The 14,854-nt window shown below is 43.0% G+C and overlaps 1 protein-coding gene across 1 annotated transcript in view; it reads right to left on the reverse strand.

Moving 5' to 3' along the window:
• Positions 1–13,881, reverse strand: part of osgin2 (oxidative stress induced growth inhibitor family member 2) — a 52,277-nt gene extending 38,396 nt beyond the window's left edge. The window contains exons 1-3 of the mRNA XM_068030841.1: positions 13,806–13,881; positions 8,953–9,089; positions 3,044–3,235 (exon numbers count right to left, since the gene is read on the reverse strand). Coding sequence (XP_067886942.1) covers positions 3,044–3,235; positions 8,953–9,089; positions 13,806–13,872 — 396 coding nt within the window. The 5' untranslated portion in view covers positions 13,873–13,881. The remainder of the gene's footprint in view (positions 1–3,043; positions 3,236–8,952; positions 9,090–13,805) is intronic.
• Positions 13,882–14,854: the final 973 nt, after the last annotated feature.

The raw sequence follows: 14,854 nt of genomic DNA on the forward strand, positions 1-14,854 counted from the left end.
GAGAGACCACATGAAGGGTCAGACCTATAGTGCAGATTGAAAGAATTAAGAGATAAATTATATTATAAAAATACTCATCAAGTGATGGCAAGCTTGGGTTTTAGAAGCCTGAAAGTTGGAGGAGGAAGGGAATACTGAGAGAGGGAAGGAGTTACACTGAAAGTTTGAAGAACCTAGAATTAATGAGTTACAGTAGGAGGCCATACTATGAATCTTGATCTCTACACAAAAAATATAGGGAGAAGCCTTAGTATGTAGAATGGGAAAGAAGTGTGGGAGCAATATTGAAATTTTGGCAGACAGGTTGAGTTCAGAGTTATGAAAGAAGTGAAATATTTAGGACAAAGGAAGATTTTTAGTAGTGGACAATACAGCCAAAAATATTGATAGATGAAGAAGGCCTACAAGTGGAGCCATTAAAGGTGGGAAACAGTAGTTGTTGTTTAGAGATGCAAAAAAAAAACTGAAGGGAACCAGAGAGCCAATATTCTGCATCACTTCTGGCACATTTCCATCTTAAATCCAGTGGGAATGCCACAGAATGGGCATTAATTAGGCTGGATACATTGAGTCCTGCCTTTCTCAGCACTTTCCATGATTGGGTCAGAGCCTCCACATCTCCAAAATATAGCCTGCCATGTCAGAGGGGGTGTGACTGGGAGAAGGGAATTAAAGGCCAGTTTATGGGGCCTACATGGGGTTGTAGGTATGGGTCTGAACCACAAGACTTCAAAATTATCTGGCAAATTTTCAGCTCTCTTATAATGGGGGCTGATGAACACCTCAACAGCCATTTTCCTACAGTCCATATTAACATTCTTGGCTTCCCCTTACTGGCAGATGCCCAAGAAGTGTCCCTAATGGTGCAGCCACCTACCATTAGCATTACAATGAGGTGATTATCTTGTATATTTCAGTGGGATCAACATCAGAGGTAACCAGTGGGTTGCTCCCAGCACTTTCTTTCTTTCTTTTGGGCCTCCTTATCTCGAGAGACAATGGATACGCGCCTGGAGGTGGTCAGTGGACTATGGAGTGACCTCTCCATGGCGCATGCCTGGGCAAATTTATGGAGGTTGAGAGTTGCCCAGTCGTCAAAACCCCCCTCTCGGCCTTTCTGGTGGGGTCCAAAGGAGTGCAGGACACGACGTTTGGCACCAGTATGGCTGCAGGAACTGCCGGAAACATGCCAAAGGTGACACATGACCGCCTACGGGGTTCCGCTCCGGATTTTCTGTTAGGGTTTACTCCCTTAGCCTTGGTCTCTCCCGAGACGCCCACAAGGCAGTGGGGTTGTTGGGGCCCCTACACAGGTGTAGGATAGAGAATCAGAGCGGGCTAGGATAAAAGGCCTGCATTTTTTTTGAAACAAATATTTTCAATGACCCACTGTAGAAAATCATGGTGCAATTATTCAGGCACTTCACTGCAAGGCGACTAGAAACAGTTCATACAGATACATATTTTTATTCTTTCACAGGATGTGGGCATCGCTGGCTAGACCAGCATTTATTGCCCATCCCTAATTGCCCTTGAGAAGGTGGGCTGCCTTCATGAACTGCTGCAGTCCATGTTGAGTGATGCACTGGGTAGGAGCAACTCTAAGCATGTATATAGCAAGTAGCATTGTGTGCTCAAGATTGCGGAGCTGGTGAAGATTTATAGATCACAAATCATTGAAGGTTTACGACCAATGCCATGAGGCTCTTGCAAAAACAAATATGGTGTTAGGAAACATTGTCAAGACATTCAAATATAAAACTAGAAATACTACCCTTTCTGGCACTGAATGAAACCCTTATCATTGCTATTTTTTTATTTCTTACATGGGATGTGGGCGTTGCTGGCAAGGCCAGCATTTGTTGCCCATCCCCATATATATGCAGTAGAAAACTGAGTGGCTTGCTAGGCCATTTTAGAGTTTAGTTTAGTTTAGTTTAGAGATACAGCACTGAAACAGGCCCTTCGGCCCACCGAGTCTGTGCTGACCATCAACCACCCATTTATACTAATCCTACACTAATTCCATATTCCTACCACATCCCCACCTGTTTCCCTACCACCTACCTATACTAGGGGCAATTTATAATAGCCAATTTACCTGTCAACCTGCAAGTCTTTGGCATGTGGGAGGAAACCGGAGCGCCCGGAGGAAACCCACGCAGACACAGGGAGAACTTGCAAACTCCACACAGGTAGTATCCAGAATTGAACCCGGGTCGCTGGAGCTGTGAGGCTGCGGTGCTAACCACTGCGCCACTGTGCCGCCCCACATTACTGTGGGTCTGGAGTCACATGTAGGCCAGACCAGGTAAGGACAGCAGAAATCCTTCCCTACAGGACATTAGTGAACCAGTTGGGTTTTTACAGCAATTGATAGTTTCATGGCACCATTATTGAGCCTAGCTTTCAATTCCAGTAATGGACTGAATTTTTGTTAACTGAATTTAAATTCCACCAGCTGCCGTGGTGGGATTTGAACCTGTGTCCCCAGGGCATTAACCTGGACTGCTGGATTACTAGTCCAGTGACATTACCACTACACCACCGCCTCCACAGACTTGATTACTGAAATGCTCTTCTTGTTTAGACATCACCTCCATCTTCATTAACCAACACTGACTTCCTCCCCCCACCCCCCCCCCCCCCCCGCCTCCACCCCCACCCCAGTTCATTCAATTCCTCTTCCTCATTTTCAAATCTATCCAGTCTTCTCTATCTCTGTACAAACCTCCAGGCTTACTTCCCAAAGCTGTCATTCTTCGAATTTTGAGCTCCTGTGGGTCTCTCTCCATCTGCCGCATTATTGATAACAGTTACTCTCTGGAATTCTGTTCCTAAACCCGCCTCACTCTCTACTTCTGTGTCTGTTGTGTGACGTTCTGTGCTGGGAGTGTTAATTTATAAAATCTACCCTTATATTCCATATACCCACTGGAACCGAAGCAATTATCTTCCACAATCATTATGGTAACTTTAGTATATCTAATTATCATTATATATGTTATAAAATATTATAATGCATAGGAAATAAGATACTAACATGCCATGCACCTCCGGGTGGGCCCTTCCCCAACACTATATGAGGAATGCTGTTGTGTTTTTCTAATTTCCACTGTAGGACTGATGGGTAATCAAACCTAAAATCTGCATCAGGGTGAAGAAGAGTGTCAAAGAGCAGTGCCACAGGGTTGGATGACCTGCCTTCAAGACCTTCTGATAAGTATTCCAAATCCTGTAAAAGGGAAAGTTATAATGATATTAGGGTTCTTGCTACATACCAGCACACCATTTATAGCTGTATATCCTTTTACATTTAATTACATTTTACTTGCCCACAGTGTCCTCATGCCCCACACATTTCCTTTGTTGAGAGATAGACTAGAGAGCTGCTCCATGTTGCTGCCAGTGATTTTATGGCGAGCCAGAAAGAAATGTGTCCTGGCCTTTGGGTTTTCTCTCACTCTATATGAGGAAGCGCTTGTCATCCCCATAGTGCTGCTCCCAAGTACAATGATTCAGACGGAGAATGAATTTGGTGGAAAACAGTGGACAAGAACTCTCGATGGGACATTTAGATAATGTGCTCTACTGCCATGCTTAACAAATTTAACACTGACACAGGTAGTGTGTATTCTTTTCTAAAGTTCTTAAAACATTGCACAAGTACAGTGTCTTATTTCTAATACATAAAATGATTTGTAATTAAGTATTTTATATGTAAGATTTTGCTGATGCTATACATTCCAGGCTACTTGAGCATTTCAAAGCAGAAATTAAGTATGCATTAACAACATAAGCTTGCAATTATACAGTGCCTTTAATATGATGAAACATTTTAAGGCATTTTACAGGAGTGTGGTGGAACAAAATTAGACACTGAGCCACATAAGGAAATATTAGAGCAGAAGACCAAAAGCTTGGTCAAAGAGGTAGGTTTTAAGGAGCTGGGATCCTACATTTAACTTTTAAAGAGCTGGCAGCCAAGATGGCCACCAGAATTTGCATTGAAATACCTCACATTCCAGGACATCAAAATGGAAATGCATGTCTAACGAGGTTCAATCCAGGACAATGCCTCATGAATTTGTAATCAGCTAACAGCTTCACTTCTAATGGCAAAACCTACAAAGCCACCTTGGAACATCAAGGGTCACTTACCTTCCGCAAGAGCAGCGGACCTGCAGGGAAAACGCCGGGAGCGGAGCCGATAAATTGAGCCCGAGGATCGAGGCCCAGTCACTTACCTTCTGGGAGAGCAGTCGAGGCGCGCCAGAGTTTGAAAACAAAGTGAGCAGTGACGTCACAGGAAAGCTACAAGGTGATTGGTTGGTGAGTAACAGTTGTTAGGAAATAGCTCTAAATAGCTGGGTAAGTAACTAAAGGTAAAGGGAAAGGTCTACAGTTTTTTACAATATCGTAGGTAGTTTTTTTTAGGGAATCAAGGTCCCTCGTGTAAATAATCTAATTTTTGGGTAATTTAATGATACAGAGAAACTGGAAAAAGAAGATATTGTAGAAATACATGGGGAAATTCGGTGTATGCTGGAGCATAAGAGCCCAGTCAAAGCAGCTGAAGTTCACCATTGTGATCGTGAACAATCCCGGATAAAAAAATTAAACCAGAGCATGGCTATGACTGTGAGACTGATGAGTGTGTGTGTGTATAGTTTCTTTTTACTTTGTGACCTCATAATGAAATGTTCCTGTTATCACATTTAATTTCGTGCGGTGGGGAGGTGTTACGACAATGTGCCTTGTTGAATGATAATTTTCTGCAATCCACTGACTAGAGATCTCAATTTATATTTTTTAAAAGACATTTTAAAAAAAGACCAGCTAAAAGGATGACTTTGCTGACAGCTTAAGATGGCTACTGAATTTACAATACTGTATCCTACACTGCAATGCTTTTGAGGAAGGAGATGAAATGTCTTCTCATATCCCAGCAAGAACCAAGATCCAGGAAGTTTAAAGGAACTGATTGTTCTTTTTAGCAATAGAGGAATACTGCTAACTGCTATGTTTGAATGACTGAGTGACTGTCATGTGACAAGCCCCTACCCATCTGTGGTTTTAAGCTTGTCTCTTTCTGCAGCAGAGACAGGAGAAGCAACTGGACTCTGACATTTGCAGACCCTAAGTTGGGGGTCTCTCTCTATCTCCATTGCAGCGTGAAAGCTTTCAAATCCTGCCTGTTGATAGGCCAGCTACAATCAGAAACCCCGTTGGAGGAAATCATTTGCATCGCTGTCTCCAAGAGACCCACCAAACCAATCATCTACCTTTTCAAACTAAAAGCCCTCAGGACAACTGAATTCAGCTCGGAGCCAGCCGAAACACCAAATGCAACAACCTGTATACCCCCTTTTTCTATGGACTCTAGCTCAACCAATCTACCTTTCCCCATTCAGTAACTTATTTGTGTGTGTGTAAACCTCCAGTGTGTGTGAGTGTGTGTGAGTGTGTGTGTGTGTGTGTGTGTGAAAGTTGGCGCATTGTTTATTATTTTTATTAGTTCGGTGTAGGTACAATAAAGTTAACCTCTTTCTTTGTTAACTCAAGGAAACCTGCCTGTTTGGTTCTTGTTATGATCATAGCAAGTAAGTAATCAAACACCTATTGAATTGGCCAGTACATGCACATTAAGAATTAAACCTGTTTTGGTCAAGCAAGGAGAGGAAAAAGAGGGAAGCCCTTCGACCCTCACTTGACCTTGGCAGCCACCTACAACTCTGTCTCCAAGACAAACCTGAACCAGTTAGCCCAGCCATAAAGTGCACTTCTACCAACCAGAGGCTTCAAGATCACAACTTCAGCTGGAAGACAATGGAATTACCAGACCCCATAGACAGTATATTATTCTTATTTGTTCTGGCCTTTAATCCAAACTAAACCGCTCCTTATCACTCTGTAAACTATTTGTGTGTGAGTGTGATTCTCGTGTGTGTATGTGTGTGTGTGTGTGTGTAAGTGAAATTGTAGCATAGTTTATTATTTTATTTAGAACGGGTTTAGATTTTAAGTAGAATAAACTAACTTCTTTCTTATTTAAACTCAAGAAAACTTGTCCGATTGGTTCTTTTATGATCACAACAAAGGTAAAAGGTTAAGCACTCAGTGAAGTGGTAAGCACATCCACTGTTTAAAAAAGGAATAAACCCCGTTGCTGTCAAACAAGGGGTAGGACAAGAGGGGAGCCTTGCAACCCCTCCTCACCTGATTGTAACACAGGATAGATTAGAATAAAAACAAGCAAGCGTAGTCCCACCCAGCTGGATGAGGGTGGTAACGCTTTGGAGCAGAATTTCATGGTCAACCATGTGAAAGGCTGCAGACAGGTGAAGGAGGACTAGGAGGGATAGTTTATCTTTGTCACTGTCAGATAGGATGTCATTTGTGACTTTGCTAAGAGCGGTTTCAGTGCTATGATGGGGATGGAAACCTGACTGGAGGGATTCAAACAAGTTCTCAGAAAGATGGGCATGGATTTGGAAGGCAACACTTGCAAGGACTTTAGAGAGGAAAGGGAGGTTTAAGATGGAGTGGTAGTTTTCAAGAACAGGGGGGTCAAGGGTTGTTTTTTTCTGAGGAGAGGGGTGATGACAGTAGACTTAAAAGGAGAGGGGGACAGTACCTGAGCAGAGAGAACCATTAATAATGTTAGCTAACATAGGAACCAGGAAGGGACGTTGAATGGTCAACAGTTTAATAGAAATAGGGAGAAAGAGGTAGGTCTCATTGACCAGATGAGCTCAGACAGAGCATGAAGGGAGATAGGAGAGAAACTAGAGAAACATGCAAATTCAGGGTTAGGGCAAGGGAAAACCTTAGAGGAAGTTAGGGCCAGTGGGCTAGGGAAAGGGAGGGAAGCAGCAGAGGCAATGGATCAGTTGGTCTTGATCTTTGTAACAAAAACAGTCCATCTCATTGCACTTATCATTGGAGGTGAGTGTGGAGGAGGCAGAGGAGGGTTAGTGGTGGAGAGAAGCCAGGTTTTAACTTTGTCTCCCTGGATGATCTTTGAATAGTGGGCAGTTTTAATGATGGAAAATATAGCCCAATAATGCTTTAAGTGGTCCAGCCAGATCTGGTGATGAATGGTTACAAACCAAAGACCTTCAAATCTGTGTTCCTTGGACTGAAGAGAGTGGAGATGAGGGGTATGCCAAGAGGAATGATTAGGGTGGTAAAGAGTAATAGATCTAGTGAGGCCAAGGGCATCAAAGGTGGTGGAGATGGGTATGATTTAGCAAATCACTAGCTGCCCAGATGGTATGATGAATTAAAAGGTTAGATAGCTGAGAATTGAGAGTGCAGAGGTAACGGAGAGCTTTTTCCAGCATCGGACACAAAAGTGGGTTTGCGGGGGTAGAGGGGAATGTGGATAGGGAACAATTCACGAAATGTTCAGGGATTGCCTTATTAATGACAGTAATGATAGGAATAGTAAGGCTGCATGAGATGGCAAGATCGAAAAGGTGGCCTTGTACATGGGTAGGGAAGTTTTTATGAGGGGAGAAATCTAGGAAGGAAAGAAAGGCAGTACACTCAGAGGAGAGAGAACAAGAAGAGTTCAGACAGAGGTTAAAATTACCAAAGATGAGAAGTCACTCAGTGCAGAGGCAAGAAAAGAGATCTCAGTGAGAACTTTGGAGTGATATTTGGGTGGGCAGTACAGAACAAGGATTTTAAATATGAGCTGTGAAGGGTGGGACAAGGTGAGATACCTAAAGGAAGAGACGTTGCCGGAGGAGCAGGGGAACAGACCAAGCTGTGATTTCGAGATAAGGGGCTAGATTTTACTGGCCCCCTGATGTCGGGGATCATAGCGGGGGGGCCCGGAAAATGGCTCCGGGAGAGGTCCAGCACGGGCCTCGATGCCAGGAAGGCCCTGCCCCACATTTCTGGTGATGGCAAGGCCTTGTGGCGGCCCTCTGCCACCCAGCGGTGGCATTACAATTTGAATATGTTAATGTATTTAAACTAATGAATTAAATACTTACCCACTCCCGCCGTCAGTCCCGGTTCCATATTGGTGGCAGCAGCCGGCAGTCCTGCGCCTTCGGATCTCTGTTCGGAGGTCTGAGGTGGAACACTGGTTGGGAGGGGGGAGCAGGTAAGTTTTCAGGGCAAGTGGGGGGAGCGGGGTTAAACATTTTCAATTAGTCTAGGGAGTGGTAAGAAAGGGTAAAGTTCATAGTTTATTAACTTTGGTGGGTGGAGTGGGGAGGTCGGGAGCACAAGGTAAGTTTTTTGTGGGGGAGAGAGCAAGTAACAAATTTGACAGCAATTGTGGGGGGGGGGATGATGGTGGGAGAGGGTGGGGATAACTTTATTTAATTTTTAACACTCATGTAACGTTAAAAATTTAAATTACATTGAAGGGCTGGAAGCCCTTTAAAAATAGCATTGGCCTCTGCGCAATGACGCTGGACGCCGTTGCCGGGGTTGGACCGCCCATCCTCTCCCATGTCATCAGGTGGGCGGGGGTCCGCCCCAGCCATGTAAATGCGGAGTAAATCCCATGCGTGCGTACCACCATTTTTGAAGCTCGCCGCCAAGATCGGCGGTCAGCTGGTAAAATTCAGCCCAAGGGCTACAGAACTGTTGCCTCAGTTTAAGCGAGGCAAGTGGTGGAAGGTATAGCCAGGCCGGAAAGCTTTATTAAGGAGAAAGGTGTCATCACTCCTCAATTATGTCTCCGTCAAGGCCATAATGCCAATGTGATTCTCCACAATAAGCTCATGGATGACAAGGGCTTTATTCACAAGTGGAGGAAGATGTAGAGGGGAACAGTTTAGCTGGCCTATGGGCAGAGTTTACAGAGTTAAAAGATTGTACTTTTGTACATTTGATAAGCTCTTTAAATTAAGACCAAACTTATGAATAATAAGTAAAACAATAAACAACATTGAATGCATAAATACAAAATGCTGTCAACACACTGACCTGATCCACAACAGAAAAATGCCTTCCTTCTTCCAGCTTGTTATGAAGGATTGGGTTTGGATGTACAGTCCCTGGAGCCATGTATGGTCTATGTCCAGAGAGCAGGTAGGAAAGACACATCCCAGAGGGACCATTTCCTGGATTAACAATTTTAGCAACATTGTTATATTAACATAATGTTTCTAAAAACAAGTATTAAAAAAATTGGGATCTTGTTAATTTAAGCTGCCCCATGGATGGTAATCGACCAGTGCGGGTAAGCCACCCGTTTTATACTTTGTGTGATTTTACTCTCCATCAAAATCAATGGAAGGTGAAATTACACAAATTGTGAAACAGGAGCTGTGCCAGGCAGGTTAAGTTAAAATGACCCCATAAAACTTCCAGATCTACAACTTCAAATAATATGACAGTTTTAATAACTCAAATGTTAAATTAGAGAATGAAATCAACAATAAAAATATAAACCTAAAAATTTATATTTGTGGTATAACTGCAGGAACAATTAAACCTTTCATGTAATCCAGGTTTAATCCATTTAAAATAAATGTTAATACAATCCCCACTGCTTATAGTGAGTACATTCATACAAACGTGATTTACACGCAATATGCAATGGCCAGTGTAAACGTCTGATAATAACAGAGTTTAAGCCAACAGTTATATTTAAAATATCAAGCCAGTCTTTACATTTGACTCGATAGTTAATATTCCTTTCCCATTTTGAATCTAGGTTTGACTGATTTCCAAGAAACATTTTCAACCCAAGAATTTACAGTAATTCAAGCAAGTGCATCCCATGACTGGAACATAACAGTGCATGTGAGACAGCTTCAAGATTGGGTATCATTTAAAAAGCTAATGAATTTAGACCATTGATGTAGCTGGTTATTTTCTGGAGTTGTCATCTGACCAAAAGGTGAAAACAATTGAACAAACACTAACTTCATTAGCTCATGCAGATAGTCATAGAGAGATACAGCACTGAAACAGGCCCTTTGGCCCAATGAGTCTGTGCTGACCATCAACCACCCATTTATACTAATCCTACATTAACCCCATTTCCCTCTCACATCCCCACCTTCCTTCAACTCTCATACCACCTACCTACACTAGGGGCAATTTACAATGCCCAATTTACCTATCAACCCACAAGTCTTTGGCATGTGGGAGGAAACCCACATGGTCACAAGGAGAACTTGCAAACTCCGCACAGGCAGTACCCAGAACTGAACCTGGGTTACTGGAGCTGTGAGGCTGTGGTGCTAACCACGGCACCACTGTGCCACCGATTGGGCTTAGTCTTGTACCAAGTTAATATGAAATCTTGGAGGTTCTGTATTTCATACACATTATCCATTTGCATTATCAATTTAAAGCAGTGGCTGTGTATGTAGCTCTACTGCTTTAATATGGATTGTTTTATTCACTCCTTCAATTACTACGCAGATAACACTCCTGTTCTAGTTTGATCTAATGTGGTAACATGGTAACAATGCCTCGAGTCAATCTGATGAGCTGATTATGTCCTGGTGGAGCAAAGTAGGGAGTAAGCACCACTGTTTCAGCCTAAAATAAATGGAGCACTTAAGATGCTATAACTCACAACTTTGAAATTGACTTTAATACAAATGGTAATGATTATCCCCTTTTGGCAGAGGTAAGTAACTGTCCATTTGAAATGTTTTCTCGGCTATGAGAATGAGTACAGTAACCAAAATTGTGATCCTAAAAATCCTACTTCAATTAGAAGAGTGAAAAAACCTGGTAGGAACAAATGTTCAATGCAATAGAAGAACAAAAATATAGGAAGTGTTTAGTGTGGCTTATTTTCAACTAGTTAAGAAATTGCCAAGTACACAGATTGTCTACCATCATAAGGGATAAAAAAAATCAGTTCATCAACAAATTAGAGCAGTGAAATTATGGCCGGGATTTTACCCTTGGCAGACGGGAGCTATGCACCGACTGAAAAGTCGGTGGCGAACCCGCTTCCGCCTGGCCTGGGAATCTGACCCGCATTTTGCAGGCCCCAGCCTTTAAGTGCTCTGTGGGACTTCCACCCACTTGCGGCAGGAAGTCCTGCCTAATAGAGCTGCCGGCCAATCACCGGGAGCATGGCCACTGCTGGGACTGCAGCCGAGCTTACAGAAGATGATGTCGGGAAATCCTGCGAACTAAGGTAAAGTTTTGTTGCCTCATCGGGAGTGATCGGTCAGGCCCCGACGAGGCAAGGGTGGTTGATTGGGGGGACGGGGGCGTGTTGGGGGTGGTTGGGGCAGCGGGGGCGGCCCTCCATCAGGCACAGGGTGCTTGATTAGGAGGCCTCCCCTCCCCCAGTCCGTCAGAGAGCTGCTTGCTTTTGTCAGGTGGCTTTTCTTGGGCCTGGGACACCCGCCTGCCAAGGTTAAAATTCCTGTGGAGGCAGGCCTTGATTGGCCCGGGGCGGGCGGGCCGTGTTTTGCCACTGCCACCCTGTGTAAAGTGGTGGTGGAGGCGAGATTGGGTCGGGAAGGGCCCCCGAGCCACCCGCTCCATTTTACGCGCCCCTCACCCCACCACCTTCCTGCTCTTTGGGGAGGGTGTAAAATTCTGGCCCATAAGTCAATACGTTATACAGTGAATATTCAGTAATCTGGATCTGAAAACAAACTCCAAGTTGGTCATTTGTCTTCGGGTGATTGTGCAAAATTAGTCCTTTCACGAATTAACAACCCATTATAAAATTATGAGGGGCATTGATAGGTTAGATAGGAAGAGACTTTTTCCCTTAGCGGAGGGGTCAATAACCAGGGGACATAGATTTAAGGTAGGGACAGGAGGTTTAGAGGGGATTTAAGGAAAAAAGTTTTCACCCAGAGGGTGGTTGGAATCTGGAACACACTGCCTGAAGGGGTGGTAGAGGCAGGAACCCTCACAACCTTTAAGAAGTATTTAGATGAGCACTTGAAACGCCATAACATACAAGGCTATGGGCCAAGTGCTAGAAAATGGGATTAGGATAGGTGCTTGATGCCAGGCAAAGACTCGATGGGCCGAAGGGCCTGTTTCTGTGCTGTATAACTCTATATCTCATGATTTTCATTTGTGTTGAAGTCTATGTTTGTACTATCACCCAAAGTCAAAATTACCCCTGAGGAACCTGCTATGTTTAATAATGATTCCCACAGAATCCTTGTAGAGAATCATGTCATTGTAATTTATGCTTCTATTTTTTTTTGAACCATACAATAATCCTGTTTCTGGGAATACCGAACCTGCTTAACACGAATCTGACTGGTTCAGCTTGACCATCCATTGTGCACCCCACCTAATTTTAATTTCCATTGATTTAAATTTCCATTGACATCATTTTCCGGCCAGGTGATTTGGGTTAAAATTACACCCTGCAATATCTGGCACTGCAGCATTGCCTGGAGGGTCAGACAGAGGCCCTTGTTACTATATTTAGCTTATTGGATTAACAGGAGTAAACCATGTAGTAAGCTTTTTGTTGTTTCTCCAGAAGGAGCACAAGCTCTCACATGATCTGACTGATTGAAAAGTGATAGAATAAAGAGTCTGTCAGAGAATGGTTTAGATTATAAGCTATACAGCAAGTTTATTAATAACTTATTGTTAGTGGCAACAACGATACAAAAGTTAACTTATTCTCCCTCCTCAGATAACAAGAAACAGTAAGCAAAAGTGACACGCCACTACCTCTACTAAAAGGAATATAGCACCTTTGCAACCTCAAGACATCTGATTGCACTTTACAGCCAATTAAGTAATTTTGAAGTGTCGTCACTGTTTTAGTTTTAGTTTTTAGTTTTAGTTTTAGAGATACAGCACTGAAACAGGCCCTTCGGCCCACCAAGTCTGTGCCGACCATCAACCACCCATTTTATACTAATCCTACACTAATCCCATATTCCTACCACATCCCCACCTGTCCCTATATTTCCCTACCACCTTCCTATACTAGGGGCAATTTATAATGGCCAATTTACCTATCAACCTGCAAGTCTTTGGCGGTGGGAGGAAACCGGAGCACCCGGAGGAAACCCACGCAGACACAGGGAGAACTTGCAAACTCCACACAGGCAGTACCCAGAATTGAACCCGGGTCACTGGAGCTGTGAGGCTGCGGTGCTCACCACTGTTGTAATATAAGAAAATACAGAAACCAATTTGTACATACCAATATATTAACAACCTTCCTGTTCTTCCAATTGAGCCATGGGATTTTTTACCTGAGAGGACAGACGGGCCTCCATTTAACATTTCACCTGAAGGACAGCACGTCTGACAGTGCAGCAGTCCCTCAGTTCTGCAATGACTAGATCAAGTGCTCTGGATTGGATTGAAAACCCACAAAATTCTGGCTCAGTTGAAAGTGCTACCACTGAACCAAGGCTGACACCTATGGACCTATGCACTTAGATAGTATCTTTCACACCTTCAAAAGAGTCACAGCTAATGAATTACTTAAGCACAGTTACTGATGTGGGAAAATGCAGAGCCAATCTGCACATAGCAAGGTCCTACAAAGAGAAATGAGATAAATGACCAGATAATTTTTCACAGTTGGAGCACTTTAAAAGAAATTGCAGCAACAATGGCATACGTGCTAAATTAGGTTAGATGTCCTCAATATGGTGACCAAGAAACTCAGGTATTCTAACTGATCTCTTAACATGAAGGCCATTAAATAACAGCAGTGCTGGTGTTAAACTACTGCATGGCAGATTAAAAATAATCCTATCCTATATATATACTCGCACCTGTGCCCAGTTACTTCTGAATGTTACTTGTACTGGGATTCATAATGATCATAAATATTTGTAACAAAATAGTAGAGGGGAACTTACCTATAATTATGACAGGTATGTTTAATGAGAGGTCTCCAAGGAGAGTGCTTTCTTCCAGTAATGGCATTGCAATCTTTCTGGGACAATAATTGGGCAGTACTTCTTCTACTGTTTTATTTTCCACACTCAAACGTCTTAAGTCTCAATTCTGTTGTGGTTCAGATTAAGTGAAAGTAAATAAGATACTTCAGTCACAGTGTATTTTTCTCTCTAAAGGTAAGCTACAGTCTTTTATGCACACGTGCAAACTTTCAGTATCAAAGTAAGTGATATAACAATATGTGCAATTAAATTGTAAGTAAAATTAATATAGCTTTACAATATATATTTTCTTACAAAAGTCAATGCTTTCAGTTGTAAATAATCCAACATGAAGAAAGGAAAAGAACAAAAGCAATCTCCTTAATTTTAAGAGTAAAAAGAGCCACACAGTAGTGTTTTGGCTTTTCAATCAGCATCATGAACTCAGATCCCACCATCAGATTTTTTAGACTTTCCTGAGCAGATTGGCTGAGTTTTATCACTTCTCAGTTCACCTGGGTAATGGAGCACTAAATAACATTTCTCAACTGTCTCCTAGAGCAGTAAGGAGCAGAGAAACATAATGTGATCCCCGACGAGACATAGGGGTTGAATTTCCCAGACATTTCCACCATCGAAAGGCATTGGCAATAGTTTCCTCACTGGAAAAACTGGAGAAGCTGTTTCTGCTGCTTGTAGACCTTTAAATAGATTCCCTCAACTTTCCTTGTGATCCAGGAAGCATTCTGCAATCTGTCCACAAGTCACCATTGGCCCCATTTACTGCTTGTCAGCTAGTAGTGATGTGGATGAGAGTTTCTTGGAATTACCCCAATCGTGCACCTGGGGGTGAGGTATACTGTTTAGCTGGTGCAACTGTCAGGATCAGCTGTTAAAAGGTGGAAGTGAACAGTTCTTGACAGAGTACAGCCTACAGATCTTTTATTGAAGATTGCTGATGGGAGGCAGCATTTTCTGTTTCGCATTCTGCCAACAGACATCTGTACTTATTTCTGAGTGCTTCCCAC

The sequence above is a fragment of the Heterodontus francisci genome, chromosome 5 (genome assembly GCF_036365525.1).
Source record: "Heterodontus francisci isolate sHetFra1 chromosome 5, sHetFra1.hap1, whole genome shotgun sequence".
Taxonomy (NCBI): domain Eukaryota; kingdom Metazoa; phylum Chordata; class Chondrichthyes; order Heterodontiformes; family Heterodontidae; genus Heterodontus; species Heterodontus francisci.